We start from the raw sequence: 24309 nt of genomic DNA on the forward strand, positions 1-24309 counted from the left end.
CATATCGATAGCTACTTTTTCTTTATCTGTTTTATGCATTTAATTGAACATGTTGCGGTTATGTTTCTTTTCTTTCTAATTATCTGAAGTGTTTGTCTGACTTTTTAAATTAAATCCTTTTCCGAAATTACGCAATTATAAAGTAGAAATTTTCTACCAGAACCTTGTGCCGTTCATTTGATGTCGACTTGCTGTGTATCGATCATTCTATTTCAGTACAGTTTAAGAAGTAAAACAATAAATTTCACATTTGATTATTAGAGATTAGGAAACTTAAAGCTGACTTATGCTACAGTAGCAGTTAAATCGTTTTGTCACACTGCTAAAAAAAAGCGATTGGAAGGTACTGCCTTGAGCATTTCATAAATTCAGTTGTTTTTAGGTGTCTGAACGAATTTTTTAATTTGTCCCAATAAAGTAAAATTGGCAGTATTTGCCAATTTAACCATTTCGCGGAATTCTGAAGCAGTCCCGTAAACAAATTTATAGGTAATATCAATGAAATACATCATGTTTGGGAAATAGGGGGCAGCCGTTCCACTGGTGGAGTAAGAATACATTCGGCCAGTGTTCGTCCAACGCATGCGAAGCGATGATAAACTGTTGTTTTGTCAACTCTATAACAGCGATGTACGATGTTACGCATCAAGACATCCCTTCCGAGTTCAACGAATAGACCATTATCATCCACACAACCTCAAGCATTATTTGAAAAGTCTTTGAAAATTAAGGTAAGTTCGTACAGGAATGTGAAATGCAGTTCCTCAAATCTAAAGCTTCCAGCTAATATTTCCTGAAATTTCTTGTAATTATAAATCGATGTTGAACTATTTCTAATAAGATAATATTTTTAAAAATCACCGAGCACTCGGACGATTCCATATGATGTGCACTGATATCGAATATGCTCTGATGTCCATATTTGTCCTTCATTGAAAAATTCGTTATCTTTTTTGCATCCAATCACTACAAGTTCCCCGAATACAAAGACGCATTCATTTACTTTAGTACTTCATGCAAATAATTGTCAAACTGTTGGAAATAACTGTAAAATAATTTTTTTTTTTTTTTTTTAGTTAAGCTGTTCGTCGTCAGGTAAATTAATTTTTTGTCAGTTAAAATTGAAATAGGTAAAGAGAGATTCCTACAACCCTATGATAAAGATTTAAATAATACGATTAGCAGTATATCGTACTCGTCCTTGGTCGAGCAGCTCGCACTTATGCAAATAATGTTCCACGATTCGTTCGGTACCTACAGGAATTGTGATATCTGTATTTCGAGCATAACAACCTGCAACCCAACACAAATTTTAATTTTGATTTCCTTTCTTATACGAAGATGATGAGAGGCATGTATTCCCTTACTGTTAGGTATCCATCATGAGGTTGACCAGCATAGCATAATGATCATTTCCAAAGCATTTCTTAATAGGTTATGTTCAGACTTCTGCAATCCCACTTATTCAAAATAGTATATTTTTTAATTCAGATATATGTAACGTTACATGCATTACAACTATAGGATTACACAAAGATACGTTGATGGCACAAACCTTCAATGGTAATACCATCTTTTTGGCAAACTAGCACGAAAGATCCATTGCGAAAATGTTCACCAACATCGTAATGAATCCCATTATCATAACAGGTTGATTCTGAAGGATACTTTTAATTCTATTCCAAATATAAACTATTATTATAATTGTTTTTGACAAAGTAAAATGACATTTATCGATTTTTTTTCACTTTCAGCTTATTAGCTATAACAAATAGCTGGCCTCTAAGATTGGCAAGCAACAAAGTATTTGTTGATTTCTTGTTTGTAATCCATTATGAATCATAACTCTCTGACAATCCACTACAATTTCATATAAGTAATTTAAATAAAGACATGTAGCCTATTTTAAAAGATAATAAAATCCTATTAAAGTTGCGCGACTTGCCCCTTCCATTACTACGATATCGGGCTCTTTTCATATGCAGCTATTATTTTCATAAATACTAATTTCAAACCCAATCATCACGAAATGCAAGACATCGTATGTTTGCCTAGAGTGTAATACAGAGGAAATATTATTTCTACTGCTTTCTTCTTATGGATTTCTCCAGTTCATTTTTTTTTTTTTTTTTGGAAGATATTGCTTTAATAACAAAATTTTAGCTAACTTTTTATTCAGAACTTTGATGAGATAACCGCAGACTTTATGCTCAAATAATCGTCAATGATTTATAGATCTATAGAAAAGTTTGGTTGATTTGATTAACCTTTTTTTTCTCACAAATCATTGCCATGAAAGACAGATTAAAGAGAAAGAAAATAGGTGAAGGAAAAAAACTAGGAGAAAGCCAATGTTATTAATGATTTCAATTCTTAAATCAAAAAATTGATGCATAGATTAAGATCGGAATTTGAGCACTGTCAAAGCCATTAAAAATCTTTCGTGTTGAATAAGTTGAAATTCCGATCAAATTCACGATAAATGGTTACCTTGCTCGTAAGTGACCGTGTCTCCCTTCACGTCACATTTATGCCTTACTCCGCTTCGTATAAACATTCGACCGATATGTATTACTGATTTGTCGTCTGCTACACATGCTGAAAGGTAATGGAATTGTAATAATTAACGTAATGGCTATCTGGAAAGTCCTCTGTCATACCGGAGGTATGATCTTCACTGCTAACAGACATGCTATATAAAAAAAAAATCAAATAGCTGTGAAAATTAAATTTACCAATAACTTCAGCGGTACCATTGTTGCATTTGTAATGGAAATGTTCCTTGGTGAATGTCTGACCATGTTCATACGTGCCCATCCCAGCAACCAGGCATGGAAATGGAGGTTGAGGCCCCGAACTTACTGAAATATACAGTCCATATACTTGGAATTATTTCAGTCTATATATTTGGAATATTTCGATTAGAACAATATGAACTTGACGAAAGTTACCTGCTGGAATGATTACTCTTTCAGTATAATCGGGACTGAAACCATGAGGAACAAGAATGAATGAAGCACCGTCTTCTTCGAGTGTTACTGCTACCGATATCGTGAATTTAAATATACTCAAAGGCAGTATGTAAGCTACGATCATAATTGTTTATTGAGAGCGCTGAAAAATTAACTGCAATCAAAGAATTAATAAAAAATCTCGATTATTTCCTCACAAATTGTTTATCATAAATCAATTAGATAGCAATCAGGAAACGGACTGTAGTTGCCCTTGGGTAAATTTCTGACATTCATTTCAATGATTGCTTCAATGACCACCAAACCAAGCAGTTGTTCATCGCAGTTTTCCTTTTTAACAATTCATGCTCCTTTGGCCCACTTACAATCTCTTCTGAACTTGTAATGATTGTGCAGTGATTTCGGTTTTGATTCAAACTGCTTACTACAGTCACTTTATAAGTCATTTAACAATTCAGGCAATGCAATTATCCCTTCTTTGACACTATCCACCATCGCTTTACTATTATGAAATTATTAAAGTAGGATCCTGTAGAAGTAAGGAGGAAAAATAACAACAACTGATTCAGTGAAAGGGACTTGGTAAATCAAACAATGTAAAGGTAAATAATATCAAAAAATAAAAATGGATTAAGATGATTTGCAGGATTAAAATAACTGTCCCCATGAAAAGACATGAATTTCAATCTTTCATTAAGAGAATAAAACTAGAAGCTGGTGGAGAAACTTGGTACTGTCATAGAGACACAACATTAGAGAGAAATTCACCCAAATGCCAACCGATGAAAGAAACACAACTGGGTCTGACCTTGCATGTCATCGAAGCAAACATCGCCGACTAATTCTTTCATTTTATCAAAATGAACCGCAATAACATGGAAAAATGAAGGTAGGAAAGGTATTTTTCATTTTAAAAAAATTAAAAAAGAGAAAAACGCAGATCCATCGTACGGTAAAATGAATGCAAGAAATGGGACTTAAGTTTTTCTTTTTCTTTCTCTCTTTTTTCCTTTTCATTTCTTGTACCTTATTTCCTTAGAAAAATTGAGGAAATTCATCCCCGCTTTTGTGTTTATCTTATTAATTCCCTGACGACAATACATTCTTCCATTTCGGCATCTTTTGATTAATGTTGTATTATCAGTTGAAACTGTCTAAAATGAACACCTGTCGCAGTAAACATGCATTACTCTCATACTTTCTCTCTGTTACTTAAATAAGAACTCATTGTTGTGAAAGAGAGTAATAGTTAACAATTCAATCTTTATCCTCTGTGAACTCCTTCTTGTGTGTCTTGTCGTTCCGGGTGTCTTTCATCTGTACCGCCATGGTCATCCACAGTCCGCTGTTTTCTCCCTCACCACACTTCATACTCCTTCCCATGGGATCTGTATTGCATTTCGGGAGTCACGTAAGGACGATCGGGAGGGGTGACAGTTGACCTTTTTGCCGTAACTTTCCATCCATTCCGTTTGATGGTGTACACTTGAACGTACTTTTGTGGTTGCAAGGTAAGAACCGATTAGCCTTCTCTTTCATTTCCTGATACTAATGATTTTTGAGATATTTTTAGTTTGCAGTATATGTGGTGGCTGTTGAGGAATACTGTGAGGCACTGTGAGAGTCGCGGTTGTTTGTTTCCATTTTCGATATCGTTTTTCCAGAATTGTGCTTCGAGGAGCGATCCCGATACCATTTCCTCGTATGGCTTTTCTTTCGGTTCTTCTAGCATAGTATGTTTTTGTGTTGAGTTGTTGTCAAGAAATTTTACGACTCCATGTCATCATTCAGTCCAGCTATTAATGGTCAACTGTCTGTTCAAAGAAATCGTTTTTTCCGATCGCTTTACCTGACCAGATTTGTTTTAAAAAAATAGTTGCAGAGTGATGAAAAGACGGCTTCGACGAAATGTCTCTTACATTGCTAAATATCCAGAAAATGTCATTATGATGTGGGTCGGGAGTGTTCCACGAATTGCTCGTAAAAAAATCTCGTGTGCAGATGGAATGGAGTAAGTAATCTCTTTGCAGTTAATATTTTCCAGATTTCGTTTTTTTAACTTATAAATTTCACTAAGTTTCAGGGAACAATCCCTACACATTTGTTTCGTGTACTGTGTACCGCATTCTAAGACTTTGGTTGAAATTAATCTTGTTCGTCCCTTGAATGAATTATTTTTGCAAACATGTGACAAGATAAAAGAAAAAATCAGCAAATTTATTCATAAACAGTCAAGCAAAGTGGCTTGTGATGAGAGCGACACCTCTGGATTTTTATTTTCTTCACCAGGTCATCCTAATTTGGTTTGTTTTTACTGAGTTTACTATATCTGTGTGAGATATTTTGTTAATTAATTTATTCGTTGTTTATATAGAAAAAAAGCTTCCAACATCCTCTGGCGCTTATCCTGATAGAAAATATTTAACGACTTAGATTCTACCACTTTTCATTGAACAGTTACGACACTGTTTCACTATTCAGTTTGAAATTATTGGAAATGTTGTAGTATCCCTTTGAAGTGGTCATTACATCTTGAGTAGCATGTACTGCTCATCCTTCTGTTCAGCTTCTTTCCACAAACGAACAAGTATATAAGGATGAGAATGTACTTGATATGTGTATCAATAACAAAGCGTACCGTTTACTGCGGAACCCTCCTCGATGTACAAAGCTAGTTATAAAGCTGAAACCACTAGTTGGATGTCCTCTCATGGCTAGTTTCTTATTAGCGGAGAGTAAGTTTAATCTTTCCTAGTTTCCACATCAAATTCCTTTGATAATTTGATTTTAATGATTGACATTTCGAGTTTTCTAAATTATAGAAGATTTCCAGACTTACGAAAAGTAGAGCCATTATTTCATTGGTATGTTGGAGAACCCGATACATGTTTAATTTCACCAGTTCTGAATAATATTCCAGGAGGTGAACTTCTTATTTTGAGTCGGATTCTTCTTTAATATATTAAAAAAAAGTCTCTGTTAAGATTTAAGAGAGCATTCTCATATATTTCTATCTATGAATTAATATGGACATATTGTTTTGACTGTAAATAACGGCGTTTTTGGATTGTGCTAAGAACACAGCGCTCCAAGAACACTTCTAAAACTCTCGTAGCAAAGATGATTTTTCATCGATTCTCTTGATGATTCACTTGATTAATAATGACGTAATAACAAATTAGAAAAAAATCATTGTTAATATCAAGCTGAACTTAACAACGATGAATCGGCTATGATTTACCTTTATGTTATTGAGCTACGAGAGTTTTAGAGATTTGCAACTAAATGTCCAATTCAGGAAGATAATTAGTCAGTATCTATCGATATGAACTCATATTTTTACCAAAAAATGAAGAAATGAGAGTCTTAATGTTAAAGATCAAAAAATCATGATGACATTTATTGTTTTAAACTAATAATTGACTCTATTCATGGTATAACCGTAAATAACCTTCATATTATTTTCAGGAAAATTGAAGTACACGATGGATGGTTGGATCTATCGTTCCACGGGCAAATACTTTTGTCCTTCTGTTGAAGATATTGGAAAACGTATCTGCGTATTGCTCGATATGGGAGCAGATACGATCGTATATTGCGCTGATAGTGATAGCGAGGTTTCTGAAGTCGGTGAAACATTGATTTTTGAAGAAAGACAAGCTACTTTTTGTCAAGAACATGCAAATAGTGGGTAAAAATTTCACTTCAGCTGATCTACCACATTTTTATGAACTGTATCTTTACAGTTTTCATGAACTCTTGCTTATAGCCTTGTTGCATATTTCCACATTTAACACATTTCTATTTTAATTGCTTGAAGTTTTATTGGATATATTTCGTCATTACGTATTACTCAATCTTAGCAAAGTTATCTTAGATGTCATCTTTTATCATCTTTTAACGCAAATGTTTCTTACATAAGACATAGTGTTAATAACTTTATACTTTTACTATGCTTTTTTATAAACATTTTTTATAACCTTTTCAGAAATATACGGGTGATTTCATATAATGTTCTTGCTAACTTATATTTGGATTTAAAGCTCAGACAAGAAGATCTGCATTTCCCATATTGTGCAAAGGAGTATCAGAATTACGATTATCGGTACCCTATTTTACTTCGAGAAATTCCTGGTATGATTTTGGTTTTTGACGAAAATCAACAGGGTAGTAATTCATGGAGCAAGAGATTTCTTTAATCCTTCTTTTTTATAGGTTACCAAGCAGATATCATATTTTTGCAAGAAGTAGATGAACGATTTTGGTTACGCTTCTTGCCTGATGTGATGAGCAGCCATGGATATGATTGCTACTTTAAAAAGAAAGGAATGAAAGTAAATGAAGGATTGGTCGTTTGTTTTCGTAGGAAACAGTTCAGGTACATATAGGACTTGTAAAAAGAATGCATCTTTTTACTGACAAATAGTTCATGCAAAAAATATGAATGGTGATTTAATTTTACGATATATTGTTATGTGTTTAGTTTCCTCTAAAAGTTTTTGACCATTCCTTATATGTGTTTCTTCGTTTTTAAGATTTTTAGGTGTCTTGAAAGCCATAACATGTGGTTGCCGGACCTTCTAAATACTGGAACATATCCTGAAAACACTGATATAATTAGATTACTTAAAAGTAATGATGAATTAAATGCCATGTTTGTATCAAAACCTGCAGTTATACAGGTAACTTTTAATTAGAATATGGCATATTTATATGCTTATATGACTTAGCTCACCTATGTTTCACTCTTTCGTTTCTCACCTTTTTAGAGATCCATAAGACGCAAAAACAAGAAATTCTTAACTGCTAACATTTGAAATAATAGCCTCAAATATGATGTATTTCAAAATATGTTATTCATCCGATCATTAAAAGTTGGAGATAGTAGTATATATTAGTTTGTATATTTCTCATTAAAAAAAAAGAGAAGGAGGAAATCGAATATTTCAACATCTTTCATCTTTCTAAATTTCATGCTTCAATTTTTGTCTTCTAAAAGGGTGATTCCCAGGTGTTAGTCTTGGATAGCAGTAGTCTATTCGCAAAAGAAAGTGGTATTTTATTGCTAGCAAATACTCATTTGTATTTCGATCCTCGCTTTGAAATCATCAAAATATTGCAAGCATTACTATGTGCTCGATGGATTGTACGTGTTGCTACAAACTATGCAAATCGTAACCCTAAAGCAAAATTACATATCTTGTTTGCTGGAGATTTTAACAGTACACCAGATGGAGCTGTTTATCATTTGCTCAGCACAGGTACATTTGCTCAGTTCAAAAAAATTTTTTTTTGTTGTGAGGTGTATAATTTTAAATCCAAAGCAAGGACGAAACATAAAACATAAGAGACAAAAGGTGTAATGAAACAGTGGATAAAGTTTAATATGAATCACTAATTATTAAATTGGATGTCAAACAGAATATGTTGATAAGTGGTTTTGTTTAGATGTTTTTATACAGTTTTTATGTTAGAAAAAGTGGTTTAACAGAAAATAGTAGTATAAGACGTTTCTCGAATATGTGAATCATCTTTAAAGTAATTTACAAAATACTGGTAGTAATTTCTTCTTTAATGTTTAGCAGTTATGATGGCTATTGAGCTGTTAAACTTTCAGGAAATATATCAGTTAAAAGTGACTGCCTTGCGTACAGTCAATATCCTAAAATTTATGGTGATGTAAATTTTACCATTCAGCCGTCTTTTCCATCGTTCAACTTAAACTTGATAAATTTGGGTGACGAAACGCAGTTCACAAATTATACGCGTCATTATCGATATAATGGACAAATTGCTGGTTTCGAAGGATGTTTGGACTACATTTGGGGAAGTGCTAATGTCAAAGTTAGTTGTTCAGCTGAATCATACACAAGTTTCTATCGTTGCAGTATTATGCAATACTTATGCGTGACAAACATTTGTTTCAAAATTTCAATCCTGTATTTCAACTGGTCACTCAGACATTAGTTATTCAAAACTGAAATTAAATGTTAAAGTACAAATGAACAAATGAATAGAATTTCTTCTTATGTTTGAATGATTCGATGACAAGTTAATTTCTCTGTAACTTATTGGAAACTGGAAGGTAGAAGTTAGAATGTGCAGTAAAGTTAGAACTCTTTTCCTATGAATTTTTTCAGATACAGAAAGTTATTCCAGTACCACCAAAAGAACTTGCTAAGAAGTATGTTGCATTACCGTCTAAGATATCTCCCAGTGATCACTTACCATTAGTTTGTGATATACGGCTTCAGTAACAACCATTTTTACCTTACAGTCTGCATTCCTTTTGTTATATAAAATTCTGTGAAATAAAAACCTCACTTGTTTTCCAAATTTTCGGAATCTCATTGATATATGCCATAAAATCCTCAGAGTGTATGATTTTTGCAAATTATCCTTCATCTCATAAATGAAGATATCTTTATCCAAATTTGACTTTTAATAACCTTCCTTCTGATTAAATTTAGAGCATCTTGACTTTTACTGTACTTAATTGATTTTTATGTAATTTAATTAAGAGAAAACTTTACAAGGTGTGTTTATGTATGATTTCTCATTCTGATACGGATTTAACGTGATTTTTAGAAATACTAGATGCTTAACTAAGTGATCCTGAGGAATTTCATTTTTTGCTCTACCTATATGAATTCTTTGACATTTGGTTGCAGCTTATTTGATATTCTGTGATCCGTTTTGATATAAAGAACAAGAAGTATTCCTTCGTCTTGCACCAATTTTTCAGTTCTTCTGTTTTGTCGGAAAGTACGTTTGTTTTCTTTCGCAATTTTTGGATATTCCCATTTGTTCGATGACCATATTCTTTTCATATGTCATTTCCCAATGTCAGTTAATAATCTTCCTCAACACACAGTCGATTTGTTATACCTCGCCTGTAATTATTACAGAATACATGTCATTAAGTAATATAACAAAAACTATTACGATTTTCTGCTATAGATTGTATGGCAGAAAGATCTGAAGAAAACTTCTAGGAGATTCTTGGGAGATTTTAAAAGAACCGAAAGCCTTTCATTCTTAAAAGTACCTCCATAACAGGTATTAGGCTCACTTATATTTTCATTTAATCCTCTCATAATAAAATTAGCTTAAAATCCTGCAAATCACTATATATTTGGGTTATCTCAGGAGAATGTATACGCAACCTTTATTCTTCAGTTTCAGAGTACGATCTGCGAGGCACTTACTTTGTGCAATCAGGCCATCTAAGCGCGACTCCTCTAGTGAGTTTACATGGTAGCAATAGTCCTTGATGATCAGCATAATACTTAATCAAGTCTATCAGATTGGGAAATTGATGAAGTGTTTCAATGAAAAATGTTGTTTTATGTCCTTCAACTTTCTGCAATTACCTGCATATTTTATCATTAGTACTGCGAGAATTTTATCATTCTAATTGCAGATCATTTAAAAACAAAGTACGAAATTAAAATGTACTGTCTAATTAGAACTACGAAATCATTAAAGACAGCAAGCTTTCTGCTGACTTAAAATCATCACAGCAATTCTCTTAAGAACGAAATGATAGTGAGGTACTTACAACATTGATATAAATGTTATAAATCTTTTGGTGATGACACATGGTGAGTATCAAGCAGTTCCGCTGATTGACGCGTACCAAAAAAGAGCTGGAATTATTCTAGAAAGAAGTGAAATCCTTATTGTATTTTTTAAGAGCTAGTGGTTTTTTATCTTGACACTACTAAGATAAGTTTTTTCAATTATCAACAGTTAATTGTTTCGAATGAAGTTCAATGAAAAAAGAATAACAGAAGGTTAGTGGCTTTCTGTTTCTTTATCAGTTTTCTGTTGTAAACCAATAATCTCTTTGTTGGTAAAGACACTGTTTTACAACATTTTAAGATAAGTTTAGAACTCTATATTAACAACTGATTATCTGAGATTAGCCAAAGTTATTCACTTCTCGAAAACAGATTATTCCATTTCTCACTTCTCACCTTTTACCCGAAATAGCTGAGGATGCAAATCTTCTACAAAACACGCAATCATCTCCTTAAGCAAATTAATTTGAAGGTGATATATTAGAACTTGCCTGATACAAATAATTACTCACCCATCCTCTCCTCCAGTCCTTTGCAACATTCGCTCCACTTTACTCTTATCAGCACTGTGATGGAACCAACGTTCAGCGCGATAGACGGAATAAGATGCAAGGCCGTAAATTTTGGAATGGACCTTATAAATCGCCCTAGATTCGCCGCACTTTAATATCTCCCTTAAATAGTAAACTGTTTATGTCATATCATTAACATACCAATGGGTTCATGTGAATGCTCCGATGTTTAATCCTACATTAACTTAAATTTCGCATAATTTTCTAGTATTTCCACTGAAAATTGAAATCGAAATTGGCTGTCCCATAAATTTTAAATTATTTGCAAATTATCAAATTAGGTTTTCTCGCTGTTCTGTGCGATGTTTATTCCTGGGATTTGAAAGCAGCGGTATTCCTAAATTTAAAAACAAAAATATTTGCGGTAAACTCACTCAACTTCTTCCGGATCAGTTATAATTGTTGGACCTGATGGGGCGGAAAAATCAACTGGTACTCGATCTAGTTGATCAATGTTTCCTTCATGAGGACGTTTTTCCATATCAACGCTCTAAAATAACGAAATATGATAAATATGCATCTTGGTCCAGTCAAAACATAACATAAAAAAAAATTATACCTTGCATAACCTTTGGTTGATATCCACTAGCATGTATTCATTATCATAAGATCCTTCACAGAAGGTATAATCATTTGAAGTTTTTTCCTTTCTGAAAAATAGCAAATAAGTCTACGATTAACAACAAAAAGCCTGGATGTGAAGAGTAACTTGTCGTGTGTATGAAAGTGACATTGAATGATAATTGAGAATCACCTGGGTTTAGGTATGCGTATGGGATCAGTGTGTCGGTTCAGGGATGTGTTTTGAATAATTTGCTGCTGTTTTCTTTCATCGTCTTTGTCCTCCTTTAATTGATGGTACTCAGTGGAGGAGGATGATGGCGCAGTGGTCGTTGTTGATGAACGGAAGAATTTGAACAATGGTCGTCCCAGAATATCCCTCATTAGACTACTACGGTAGTGTTTTAATTAATAAAGTGTAAATTGCCCTTCCCTAAAACATCTTATTCCTTGAAATTGAAATTTTATAAATGTTACAATTCATTTAAAATATAATGTGGAAGACATAGAGAAACGCAAGGAGTTTTATGATCTTTATGACGTCCATTTATGTATAATTTTGAAACTTAAATAAAATCATCGAATAGAAAGCCGGAAAATTACTATAATCTGATGACTGAAAACCAAATATTGAGGAAAACAGAAATGAATATGACTATATTTGGCATGTTGTAACAAAGAGCACGAGATAGTGCCAAGATGAAGAGGAGCGGTCATTCATAGATGCGGAAGGGATGGTTCTACGATGAAGAGGACTGGTCATTCATAGAAGCGTAAAGGATGGTTCTATGATACTGGGCAAACCATCAAAAGTCAATGTAATTAGGGCAAAGAAGGGAAACTCATAAGTTTACTTATCGGAAAGTCCTGCTAATTGCAAATTTCAAGTCGGTAATATAAAATTCCCCAGCTTCTCATTGTACAGCACATGTCATCCCTAAGGGTAGAAATTTTGGGACACGTCATTCCGTGTAATATATATAGTGCTTAGAGTTCGAATTCATCAGTTATCAATTAAATATCATCAGACTTCTCGCATTTCAAAAGATCGTGAAATGAGAAATAATTCAAAGTTAAATTTTATTTCTAAAAGTATATTTCTGAAGAGCAGAAGAATTGAAGAGAAAAAGAAAAATTTCCAAAGATACCAACAAATTATGTAGTAAGTTTAGTTAATTCTACTCTTTCTCTTTCTGCTTTTATCAAAAAAGCTAAAGTTATAAAGATAGTGATGATTAAAGGAAAGAGTTATTCAGATTTAACATTGACTTAATCTAAAATTAAAACATCTAATCCTGACCAACTAATTCCGTCATTAAAAGCCGTTTAATATCAATTTTTTAATTTGTAAAACTTGCCTGTGAACAGAAATCTCTCCCAGCATTTACAAATGTAACCGATTATCAATAAATAATAACTTCATCATCAAATACAGGGATTCCTTTCAAAGTTCAGCAAGATTCTTATGGACTTTTTGGTTTGTCAGATTTAACCAGTAAAAAATGAAATGCAATTTCAGAACAATGTTGAAGTAGCAGTAAATTCAGCGTGCTGTTACAGCAATTTTATATTGCTATCCAACTTCATTTATTTATTTGTGATAGAATTTCACGGGATAGATTGAGTACATCGCGTTCTTGACCTCGTATGAATCATCGAACAGTGAGAAAACAAAAAAACAAATTGAGAATCATCGGATATTAGTTTAAGCAGTTAAATGTATTGACATAAAAATGTGAGTCACGTGGAGGAGTTTCATTTATTTTATTTGTCTGTTACCTTTATTTATTTCATTTATCAGTAAATGATAACGCCTGTTGGGGAATAGAAATTTATAATTTTGAAATAATTTAGTATTTAAATCCATAAAATAGAAATTTATAGATTAAAAATTGTCTTTGAATATTCCTTGTACAAATATAAAACTGTTTCAAATTTGCTCACAACTAAGAAATCATTTATTCAAGATTATTTTGCAACTGTATTTCAGCGTCTAAAATGTTACAGTCTGTTAACAAAGAACTACCAATTTTAATGTCATAAACCAAAGGGTACTGATCATCGTAGAGGGACAACTTTTTACTTACACTAATTATGCGCTTTTTTATAAGCCAATTCTTGTATAAGCAGTTAAAATCATTGGCTTGGCTCAGTTTTTGAGTATTTCAAGCTTCGATTCAGTTCATCTCATCGCTCATTCATACTCAATTCATTTTCAATAAAAGGTGATACGACAGCAAAGTACGACAGTTTTCGAACGTTTGTGGATTGTCGGTACAATTTAATATTCATTTTGTTCATTCTTTCCTATTATTGAATAAACGCGATATTGTGCGATGTTGTAGAAGGACAACAAAGCTATTGCTAACGTTATGGATAAAAACACGTACTACTAAGATCTCCGACATTACCCAACACAAATTTACAATTAAAAAGAATTTAAAATGATGCATAAGTGCAAATAATCGATGATATTAACAAGAATGACGTGATGAAGTGAAACTGGCCAAAGGTCTTGACAAACAGCATTAGTGCGGACTGTGTTTGAATGAGAATTACTGAGAAGGCGGAAAATTCTCGAGATCTTCATCTTTCATAGTAAATGCATCTATTCTGGATCTAAAGTTTTACACTGAAAGTGATGTCTGATCCGATACTGTATGTGTAATAACTTCTATCATTATAACATTAGGAGGAGAACTATGGCTCCCATATATCACCTGGACATCATTTGTTCCAAATGATAAGAGACGAGTACGCCAGTAGCGCCAAAACAGATGTAGCTTATGGTCTAGGACAACAGTTCATACTGCTCTTATACTGAAATTTACAAGAAACTTGTCCAGATTCCAAATTACATCGAAACCCATTCCCATGAGGTAAATCAAGATAAGCTGAAGTAAATCCTTTTCCCCCGCCTATGAGTAAATACATATTTTTATACTTGTTTGGTTGCAATGAAAAACTATATGAGAATAGTCAACATATGCCACTCTGCTTATCAGTTATTACTTGTTCATATTTCTCATCATATACCGTTAATATAATGAATAGAAATGCACACGATGATGTCGAAATGATTATCACCTTTTTCTTTTGCTTCTTCCACTCAGTCCTTATCTATTTTCAATCCATCATCTTGTCCTATTATCATTCCTTGCTAGGCTAGAATATAAAGCCACTACAGATTATCAGAAGTACACTAGTGAATATTGTAACTGAATTGCTTGAAATAAAGACATTTTCGGAGATTAGGCTTCAATTTCAAGAAGCTTTTAGTGATTAAAGTCCCACCCCCACACAAAACAGCTGGCACTGATTATTAGGATACACTCTTTAACTGCTGTTCTGCATTTTTTTTCAAACTGTTAAACAAAGTAATAAAACAAAGAACAAAAAATTGCTAAGCAAACAAAGAACAATGGCTAAAATGGCTAGACTGTGATTAGTGCAATAATTGAACTGGTTGTCATTTTCAATGCAAAATCTTCCGAATTCTTTCTTCTAATTATAGAACATTATAAGTGTCAGACTCTTCAGATGCATTCCTCAGCTTCTCGCCACCTTTTTACCTATTTCAAGCCTAGCACGTTTTGATCTCTGATTCACTTTCACGTTATTATTTGATGACCGATCATAATGCATAAATGTAGGTTTGTCAATTTATGCTTTAAAAAGTCATTCAGTAGCTAACTCAGTTTATTTCATTTATTTGTTTCATGCTAATGACTATACGAAAACATTTCGTAAGCCAAGTAAGCAGTAAGAATGGTTGAAGAAATAGTTACTGAAATAAGAAAGATGATAGTAGTTCCCGATCTCATCAACATAAAACAGTTCTCGAACATGATGTGAAGTTCGAAGCTGATAGGAGGGATAACAAAATGTATTTGGATTTATTGATGGACCCAAGAGCCTTCTGATATTTTCTTTCAATAATTATTTTGGCAATTTGTATAATCATTGTATTTCAGTAAAGACCAATGATCTCTTGCAAACTCTGAATGCGAAAAAATTCTCCTGAAATGACTTAAATTTGAGTAACTATCATAAATTCAGTGTCCTCTATTCATATGATTTGAGTAGCTGACATTGGACTACAAAATCAGTAAAGATTTAAATTAGAGCCTAACATGAATCAATTCGAATCCGTTTCATTTATAATTCATACCACTAGTCCGAGAAAGGATATATGAAAAAATTGCCTCAAACACTGGTTACAAAATATTTGATCGATTCTTCTACAACATTTCTTATTTAATTCAGCAACACACTATCTTGAATTTTTATTACAACAAATTTGTAAAATCATGAATACCAGAGCTAGAAGGTTGAAACTCATAAAATCAGCACTTTGTCAATTTAAATTATCAATCGGTTTTTCAGAACAATGAGAATAACACGTATGACTTCGGAGAATGTATGGATAAATAAATATGGGTAAAGGACCTGTCATCAGCATCTACGGTCTTTCCCAGTTGCGGTATACATTGTATTTAAAAAATTACATTACTATAGTAAGATGTAAAATGTGGTTTAGATCTTTCTTATACTTATAAATAAGCCATTCTTTATCAAATGGCAATTAACATTTTCTAGCCAATCATGTAGAAAAATGAATACTAAGATAATATTTATTCAGCTGGAAACGAAATATGCCAGCTGGATATGGCAAATTCTGGGAGCAACTGAATAAAGCAACAAATTTTCGACAGCAAAAACAAAACTTGTAAACATGAAAAAATAGAGCGAGCCTACAATAAAACTATACAATACAAAAAACAGATCAAACAAGAGGATGAACAAAAGTAATATGAAAAAAACATGATTGACAAATTAGCTATCAAGACTTTACACCCAAAGAATATCAATAAAAACAATTATACTACCCTCCGATATAAACAAGGTGTCACTTCAGAATACCATTTCATGTAAGATTTCTTTGGATAAATATTAAGTGAGGGACAAAAAGAAAAGCAAGAACATATTATGGTCAGCTAATAGAAATATATTTCAAATCTTGTTAAATTTTTCCGAAAATTATTAACAGTTCCGGGAAAATTAAATGGTTAAAACGAGTATCAATAGCGGACTCAAATACCACGTGTAGCTCGCAATGATTGGAGAGTAGCGATGGTATGTTGTAGCTTCTTTTTGGCATCACACTCTGGAAATGTTGTCATATCGTAATATTGAGGAGCCATTTGAACAAGCCTGGAATGTGCGGCTTCCTCAGAAGTTCTTGTTATTTTTCGCAGAAATATTACACATAAATATTATGAAATTGCTATAACGAAGCAACTGAATAAGCGGCTGTGTATAAAATTCGACAGTTGACACTGCAAGCTTCTGTGAATATGCCAACATATATGTCCATTATGAATCCAAATGTCGCACAGTTGTAATGAATAAGTAGAGAGTTGTAATGAATAACTAATAACATATTGTCAATATGTATGATTAAAAAATATTATTACAGAAAATTGTTCACCATTCAGGTTTAACGTCAGTCACGGTTCGTATGAAATTTTTTGTTGTTAACACAAATTCATTGTATAATGCCCACTCTGGTTTGTGATCCAGTACTGTCGATGGATGCAACTGAACTAGTTGATTGTCTTTCACAGTTATATAATGACCGCTTCGCTCCAGATGTGCAACCTTAATCAAATAATTGTAATGTAAATAATAAACCACATCTACACATACTCAGTCCTTCATAACCGAAAGTACAGATACCTTGCAAAAAAATAAAATAATAAAAGAGAACGGTGAAAGCAAAAGTGTTACGGCAAAAGCTGAAATGTTTCCTTTTCTTCAAATATAAAAGGTTCTTCCTTTTTTGAGCCAGGAAAGTACTGGAAAGTAAATTAAGGAACAAATTATACATTACACTAGTTTTACCTGCATGAAAAATCCGGCAACGAGGGCTTTTCGAATATTGATATAATAATCTTTGCTCTTAAAATCAGTTGAAATTCTCTTCAAACTGAATTTATCCATTATACGAGCAAGTTGTGTTCTTACATTGTCCGCATTTTTTAAAGCGCGATAATTAATAAAGTTATCATAGCACCACTGAACATCTTCACGATCTAAAGCACAAGGAATTTTCGTAAGTTCAATTAATTTCTTTGAGTGAAACTAGTTAAAAGGTATTTTATCATAATAAGCACAAAAAAATTCATTTACTTTGTTTAAAAGCGTGATAAACATTTAACAAAGTCAAATGGTCGCCATCGATATGAGCAAAACGAGCCTTCGCATCATCTGCCGCTTTTTTGGCCTCTGTTGGTCGCACAAAACACTGGGGAACTGAAAAAAGCTTTTGCCGTGAAATATCAGAAAAAAAAAAAAAAAAACTTTTTTCATTCCTAATGCAGTTCAGTGAAAACAAAATTTATTTAGGAAACTTACAGAAATTCCAATTTTTACCTAGATATAAACGAACTTCTTGATCCTAATTTAGCAAACTACCTGATAACATAGCAGTGACACTCAGTATCTCGTTTGAACAATTCAATTCTGTTGATGCAATAACCATTTTAGCAAGCTGAGGATCAAGTGGAAACTCTGCCATCAAAGAACCCAGCTGAGTCAATTCGCCATTGTCATCAATAGCAGCTAAATAATTCAGCATTTCTAGCGCACGCATTAGAGTTTCAGGAGCCGGAGGATCCATAAAATCAAAATGAACAAGATCCTCGACTCCTAACTTCTTCAACTGCAACACTACTGTGCCCAAATTTGATCTGAAAGCAAAAAGAAAAACTTCATTTATTGCATATCAATAATATAACAGAGAAAAATTCATATATTAATACCCTTGAGGAAAAAATCGCATTGCAACAAAGATAACCTCAAAATTTCGGGATATGTTTGATCAGTCATCTCGTTTTTATATGCTTTTTCCGTATACAATCGGAAACATTTGCCAGGTTTTGTACGTCCCGCGCGGCCAGCACGTTGCATAGCAGAAGCTTTCGATATCGGACATACAAGCAACGATTCGACACGGATTCTTGGATTATATACCTAAACATTTCACTACAACTATTTATGATATAATGCGACAGCACCGATAGTGACAACAACGATATCACCATCATATTATGTGCCAACATAATGAGATTACGCTGCTAGCCGTTAATACGGAGCAGCAACCGTCTTTCGTCAGCAGTCTTCTTGTACAAACCTTCTGCTTCGAAAATCCTGGGTCAATCACGAAAACAACGCCATCAATTGTAAGTGACGTCTCGGCAATATTCGTTGAGACGACACATTTGCGACCTGCAATTTATGCTAGGCGCCGTCAACTATGAGTCTTAAAAGTATAACAGCAAATTGAGGCACCTAAACTATGTGTGTCTTGCCATACTTTTGCACTCTTAGGATCACAACTGCATCAGGAAAAATCCTCTAGCCAACTATGACAGAGAGAAAATTATACCAAGGTATGGCAAGGCACAAATAAAATCCCTAAAACTTCTGCACCCACCAATAGCTCCATTAGTTCGTTTTGGTGGTGAAGGTTCGAAAATTCTTTGTTGTAAACTCGGAGGTAACGTAGAATAAAGCGGTATGCATTTTAATTCACCAATCTCAGGTCCCAAATTATCAATTTCACGCTTGATTCGCTTACAAGCTTCTTCTATTTCCTGTAACATGACTGATTTATGCAAATGAAAATTTTATAAAACATTGCACTGACTATCAATACCGCAATAAGTTAATAGTTTGGACATTTAGCCTTTAACGGATATCTAGTAGCAATACTTTTTTCCAACCCGTTTAAATGCTAAAAATGTTTTGTTATATTTAAATCATATAAAAAGCTACCTCTTGCCCTGTTAAAAACAACAATATATCTCCCTCCACTTCCTCACATACATGAATCTGGACAACTGTTCTGATTGCAGCTTCCAGATAATCTTTTTCTGGTTCCGGTGTGTACTGAAAAAGTATTGTGATTATTCAAAGTATGCCTTTTAAAAAGATCCAAGTTTTTCAATTTTGATTAGAAACTTACAAATATTTCGACCGGATATGTACGTCCAGGAACTGACATTAGTGGACAATTCTCGAAATAATTTTGGAATTTCCCTGAATCCAATGTTGCGCTCATCACAACTATTTTAATATCCTTCCGCTGTCGAACAATTTCCTTAAAAAATGCAAATAAGCAATGTCGAACTTCGGAATAAATCTAGTAAAAGAAAATAATGTAAAGAGAGCAAACCTTAATCAAGCCCATAAGAATATCAGTTGCTAAAGTACGCTCATGAGCCTCGTCCAATATTATAACCCCATAACTGTCCAGTAGTGGACTATTCATGGCTTCTCGCAGAAGCATACCATCAGTACAGTATTTCAAAATTGTCCGCTCGCTGACACAGTCTTCGAAACGTATTGAATAGCCTACTTCAGCACCTAGCTAAAATAAGAAAAAGTGTAATTTCTATGGTCGTTCATTTGTCCCACTTATATTTTTAATTTTGGGCTGATTTCTTCTACATTCTTCTCACTTTTGCAAATATTCAGTTATTCATAGCATTTTATTTGCAGTATACACAATTCCTGGTCGAAATGACAGACTGAATGATCTTTTCAAAATCACAGATGAAAGAATCTCCATCTCCATTAAAATAATTTATTTTTTTTTTTTTTTAGTAGCAGCGGAAAGCAATTAAAGAGCTTAATGAGAGATTCCAATCTCTTTTCTATTAAACAAGGTCACGAATATTTACTTGTACATCCATTTCTTCGGCGACACGTGTTGCTACACTCATAGCCGCCACTCTACGAGGCTGAGTGCAAGCAACCAGACGGCGATGTCCTGGAAGTGTACGCGCCTTACAATATTCCAAGCACCACTGTGGTATCTGCGTCGTTTTTCCTGATCCGGTTTCACCCACTAAGGTAAGACACTGCAAATAGAAATTCTGTTGCTGCACACTGCTTACATAAGTTGACTATCTAAAGCTAACAGAGAATAACCATGACTGATATTTCTCAAATATAACTTAGCAGTATTTTGTATACACTTTATACCTGACGTTGGCAATGCCGACATTGCCGTTTAAATGAAAGAACAGTCAAAGAGACAGAGGACAATTTTTAATACATTTTTTTTTTTTTTTTTTATAATAATAACTAACATGAGGCCGATGAGAAAGCAAACCTGATTTTTGTCAAGCACTTCTAGAAATTTGTCTTTGTACTCCCAAACTGGAAGCGTCGTTCGCTTCTTGAAAATCTCAAAATACCGCTGTGTGTAGGGCTGACCACTGAAAGGATTAATTTCTACCTGAAAAGGGAGAGAGAATTTATTTTAAAATTAGGTACTGGTCCTGGCTTGAAATTGGAAATGGAGCAAATAGATCAAAAAGATATAAAAAAATTTACTGCTGATCGGCGCGGTTTTTCATTAGGTGATCGACTTCGTTCCCATCCTCGATCTCTACTTCTACTTCGATTTCTTCGCGGAGAGCGCGACTTAGAGCGACTAAAATGGAAATAAATTTGTCCATTTTTGGATAAGACAAAATGTTCCCAAAATAATATGTAACAAATAAATCACCAAGAACACTTTAACAATTAACACCATAAAGCAAACAATTAATTACCATATTTTTCAACCACTTAGGAAAATAAAACAAAAATTCATAAAATGACTGACAAATGAAATTTTTACTATTACCTGCCCAGAAATGCCACAATGGAAAATAAACTGTCATAATTTGAATTTATAAGCTATTTCCTGTCTAATTAACAGAGGTATACGAAAGTTTCACGTTTTCTTCCCTTCCACAACGATGGATATTGTTCATCACAAAGAGTATATGAAAGTGAAAATAGAGAAAGTAAGAGCTGACCTTTTCCGTCGATCTCGTTCTCGCTTCCTATCTCCATCTTCTATGTCAAGCTTATGTCTCGATGACATCTGCAAATGTAACATGCCTGTTTTACAACATCTGATGATACCACGAGGCTAGTATGACCCCCTCCCCTTCCTCTTCTCTACCTTCTTATAGAATGAATCCCAATTACTTGACAAATGGGACAAGATAAAACGGGCCGTGTGACTGCCCGTCAGTGTCTGCTTCAGTCTCTCTCCCTTGAGATAGTACATATTGAGGAGAGGAAGCAAGTGAGGTAGTGTGGTACCTTGTGTTTCTTGAGGTATGCTTTGTGACCTTGGGAACCCTTCCTCCTGTTATCTTCTGTTTATCCGTGATAATAATTTGGTAGAATTCGATCGAATCTGCTTGGGTGTGATTGATATGTTAATTGAGAATAGCGTAGAAAGTGGCTAAATTAACTTCACGTTATTTGTCCATTATCGATTACTTTTTTCAGCTATTAGAGTGTGCAGTGTTTCTGTCATATACTTCCGGAAATGTTGCTATCAAGTATTCTGCACTATTTCCAAAAAATATTCTAAATGTTATTGTTCAAACTTCCTGAACTTACTGTCTCATCTCATACTCTCTCCTTCATATATTTCAGTGTTTTCTTTCACTGGTAAATATTTTCTACCAAAAGTAATTTTCTCACCTCTTATCATTTGGAATTCAATCACTTTTGCAATATTCCTCAATAGGAATATTGAAACTCTTTCTCCTTCTGTACTGTGTGTAACTGTATCATTTTCGATCAAAAAAATATGGCTGGAACAGGTAAGATTTCCTCTTCAGTTTTCTTGTTTTTTTTTTTTTTTTTGAAACTGCTCTGTTCTCTAAATGGAAGCAAAGGTGTTAGACAAGATGAGGTAGTTTTAAATAACAAATAAAACAGTGGTTTTTAACTTTAAAATTTTTGTAAAAAGCTTATTGTCGAGACATGTTAGACAAAACATATTCTCTCATACATATTCAAATTATTTTTTTATTATTCAGATATACTTCCTTCTATACTGAAATTATTTTTTTCTGCCGTTATCTGTTTTGACTATATTTGAAAAGTTTCCATTCAAATTATGCAACAATCCATATATGAGACCTCTTTTATCCTTGTTTGTGCTAAACATTATTTTTTACCCATTCGAAAATGGATTAGAAAGTTTCGTTTTACGTATCCCTTTTGTGCCTTCATTTACTTTATGTAACAGTGACATGTGCGCTTTGTCAATAAGTTAAATAGTTCTGGAACTTCGTATGTGCAAGATTTTACAATTATACTCAAACTTAGCTCAAAATTTAATTAGCTTTACTTGAAATTTTTGAAAAAGAGATAATTGCAATTTACAGAATTAAGTGAAAGCTAATGTCAGAAAATTTGTGCTAAATGTTCATTAGGTACGAAATTACTCCACATGGTGACGGTTTCTTTAGTCCTTGTTGAAACGGCAACTTATCCGACTCATCTATTAAATTTGTAATGAGGTTGTCGTTTTCATGGAGAGACATGTTTGCTATTTGTCGAATACCTTCAGTAGTTTATTGAAGAGTTAAAATGAAAGTCGAGCATAAACAAACGATTCACTGAAATGGATTTGCACAGTTGTTTTGTAGAAATGCGTTTTCATTGTTGTTTCTTCCAATAATTGGCGATTTTCTAATGTAATTATCATCAAATCATGTTTACTTGGAGCGAAGATGTCAAATCTTTACCTGGACCTGTTGGAGGTTTGTATGTTCTTTTGGTTAAAATTAATTCGTTCCTCTTGGAACTAAAATTGCAGATATCGAAATAATATTTGTTTTTCTGAGGAGCTTCTGATTAAATTTGGTATTTGCTTTTTTAGTAAATATTTTATTTTTTAGACAGTTTGTGTTTTCATGCTTTCAGTGAAATATGACGATAGCATGACTGTCCTGAAGATACATTTAGTAGTAATGGGAATCAAGGAGAAAACGATAATTCGCGCTGCAAATACAGATGTGCATCTTAAATACAACGAAGAGTAAGGTATTTGGGACTATTCAAATTTAGGAATTGCTATCTATTCATAAGGACACTATTTTAGAACCCTTTATTAGAGGTTATTACAGAAGCATATGCTGGAAAGAACGATGCAAAATTCATCGGAGTCCTAAAACTTTGAATGTGAGGATTAGAATCTAATTAAATTTTTAATTAGTATATGAGGCACTGAAAAATACGAAAATTGCTGTGCAAAGTCCCTATTGTGTAGCTATGAATGATAGGAATTGCAGGGAACAATGATGGCTGGATATATTTTCACTGCTTTGCCATAGTCATTTTCAAGAGCATTGAAAGTTACTGATAGGTTTTTAGAACATCTGATTTTTTGTTTCGGATATGCTGGGAATAAATTTTTTGACTTTCTCTTTTTTACAGAGGTTTCAGTGTATTGTTGGAGGTGTTCAAATTAAATAAGAAGACAAAGCCGCCAATGAAGAAAGTTTTGGAAAAACGATTTTTTGAGATGCGAAAATGCCCCAGTAAAATATTAAGTGTCGATTATAAGTTGAAGAACGATCAGTGTATTCTGTCGATCCGCAAAGCTTTGCCTGGTCTTTGGAGTAATGCTCTTTCTTTGTAGGCTTTTTTGTTTGTTTTCGAATACCAAATACTCTGAGTGAATGACGAGCATGGTAAGCAGTGCAGTGGATTTTGGAACTGAACTAAAAGAGATGGATTTTACTGTTTTTTTTT

At 33.4% G+C, this 24309-nt stretch overlaps 5 protein-coding genes across 9 annotated transcripts; 2 read left to right on the forward strand and 3 right to left on the reverse strand.

The window, feature by feature from the left end:
• Nucleotides 1-508: 508 nt before the first annotated feature.
• Bm6379 (Uncharacterized protein) lies at nucleotides 509-3096 on the reverse strand (the record flags this gene model as incomplete). Its single annotated transcript, XM_001900645.2, has 7 exons — nucleotides 509-696; nucleotides 862-966; nucleotides 1177-1293; nucleotides 1556-1657; nucleotides 2491-2598; nucleotides 2736-2861; nucleotides 2952-3096. 7 exons carry the CDS (start codon nucleotides 3094-3096, stop codon nucleotides 509-511), a joined length of 891 nt encoding a protein of 296 aa, XP_001900680.1.
• Nucleotides 3097-4555: 1459 nt separating this feature from the next.
• On the forward strand, nucleotides 4556-9229 carry Bma-pde-12 (Uncharacterized protein; the record flags this gene model as incomplete). 2 transcript variants are annotated; one of them, XM_043077248.1, is made up of 12 exons in its annotated part: nucleotides 4556-4674; nucleotides 4855-4983; nucleotides 5056-5275; nucleotides 5539-5707; nucleotides 5806-5895; nucleotides 6441-6663; nucleotides 6961-7106; nucleotides 7188-7350; nucleotides 7516-7654; nucleotides 7984-8233; nucleotides 8590-8816; nucleotides 9113-9229. In XM_043077248.1, 12 exons carry the CDS (start codon nucleotides 4556-4558, stop codon nucleotides 9227-9229), a joined length of 1992 nt encoding a protein of 663 aa, XP_042933182.1. The 2 variants fall into 2 exon arrangements, with proteins under 2 accessions (XP_042933182.1, XP_001900679.1); XM_001900644.1 differs by lacking the exon at nucleotides 4556-4674 and having other exon boundaries at nucleotides 4859-4983.
• A 593-nt stretch (nucleotides 9230-9822) lies between these two features.
• Bm10800 (Uncharacterized protein) lies at nucleotides 9823-12072 on the reverse strand (the record flags this gene model as incomplete). The annotated part of the gene is made up of 7 exons (XM_001900643.2): nucleotides 9823-9865; nucleotides 10181-10335; nucleotides 10534-10621; nucleotides 11068-11229; nucleotides 11502-11617; nucleotides 11687-11777; nucleotides 11882-12072. 7 exons carry the CDS (start codon nucleotides 12070-12072, stop codon nucleotides 9823-9825), a joined length of 846 nt encoding a protein of 281 aa, XP_001900678.1.
• A 4709-nt stretch (nucleotides 12073-16781) lies between these two features.
• Bma-ddx-15 (Uncharacterized protein) lies at nucleotides 16782-21631 on the reverse strand (the record flags this gene model as incomplete). Of its 4 annotated transcripts, XM_001900642.2 has the most annotated exons (15): nucleotides 16782-16902; nucleotides 17180-17349; nucleotides 17593-17783; nucleotides 17881-18003; nucleotides 18166-18440; nucleotides 18548-18723; nucleotides 18884-18978; nucleotides 19187-19346; nucleotides 19528-19641; nucleotides 19718-19852; nucleotides 19928-20122; nucleotides 20436-20615; nucleotides 20870-20995; nucleotides 21094-21193; nucleotides 21564-21631. In XM_001900642.2, 15 exons carry the CDS (start codon nucleotides 21629-21631, stop codon nucleotides 16782-16784), a joined length of 2229 nt encoding a protein of 742 aa, XP_001900677.2. The 4 variants fall into 4 exon arrangements, with proteins under 4 accessions (XP_001900677.2, XP_042933183.1, XP_042933184.1 ...); XM_043077249.1 differs by lacking the exons at nucleotides 20870-20995; nucleotides 21094-21193; nucleotides 21564-21631 and having other exon boundaries at nucleotides 20436-20477; XM_043077250.1 differs by lacking the exons at nucleotides 16782-16902; nucleotides 17180-17349; nucleotides 17593-17783; ... (1 more) ...; nucleotides 18166-18440; nucleotides 18884-18978 and having other exon boundaries at nucleotides 18716-18723.
• A 1635-nt stretch (nucleotides 21632-23266) lies between these two features.
• Bm7100 (Uncharacterized protein) lies at nucleotides 23267-24196 on the forward strand (the record flags this gene model as incomplete). Its single annotated transcript, XM_001900641.1, has 3 exons — nucleotides 23267-23315; nucleotides 23479-23593; nucleotides 23992-24196. The coding sequence occupies 3 exons, from the start codon at nucleotides 23267-23269 to the stop codon at nucleotides 24194-24196; spliced, it is 369 nt and encodes a 122-aa protein (XP_001900676.1).
• Nucleotides 24197-24309: the final 113 nt, after the last annotated feature.

The sequence above is a fragment of the Brugia malayi genome (genome assembly GCF_000002995.4).
Source record: "Brugia malayi strain FR3 genome assembly, contig: Bm_v4_Chr1_scaffold_001, whole genome shotgun sequence".
Classification (NCBI taxonomy): domain Eukaryota; kingdom Metazoa; phylum Nematoda; class Chromadorea; order Rhabditida; family Onchocercidae; genus Brugia; species Brugia malayi.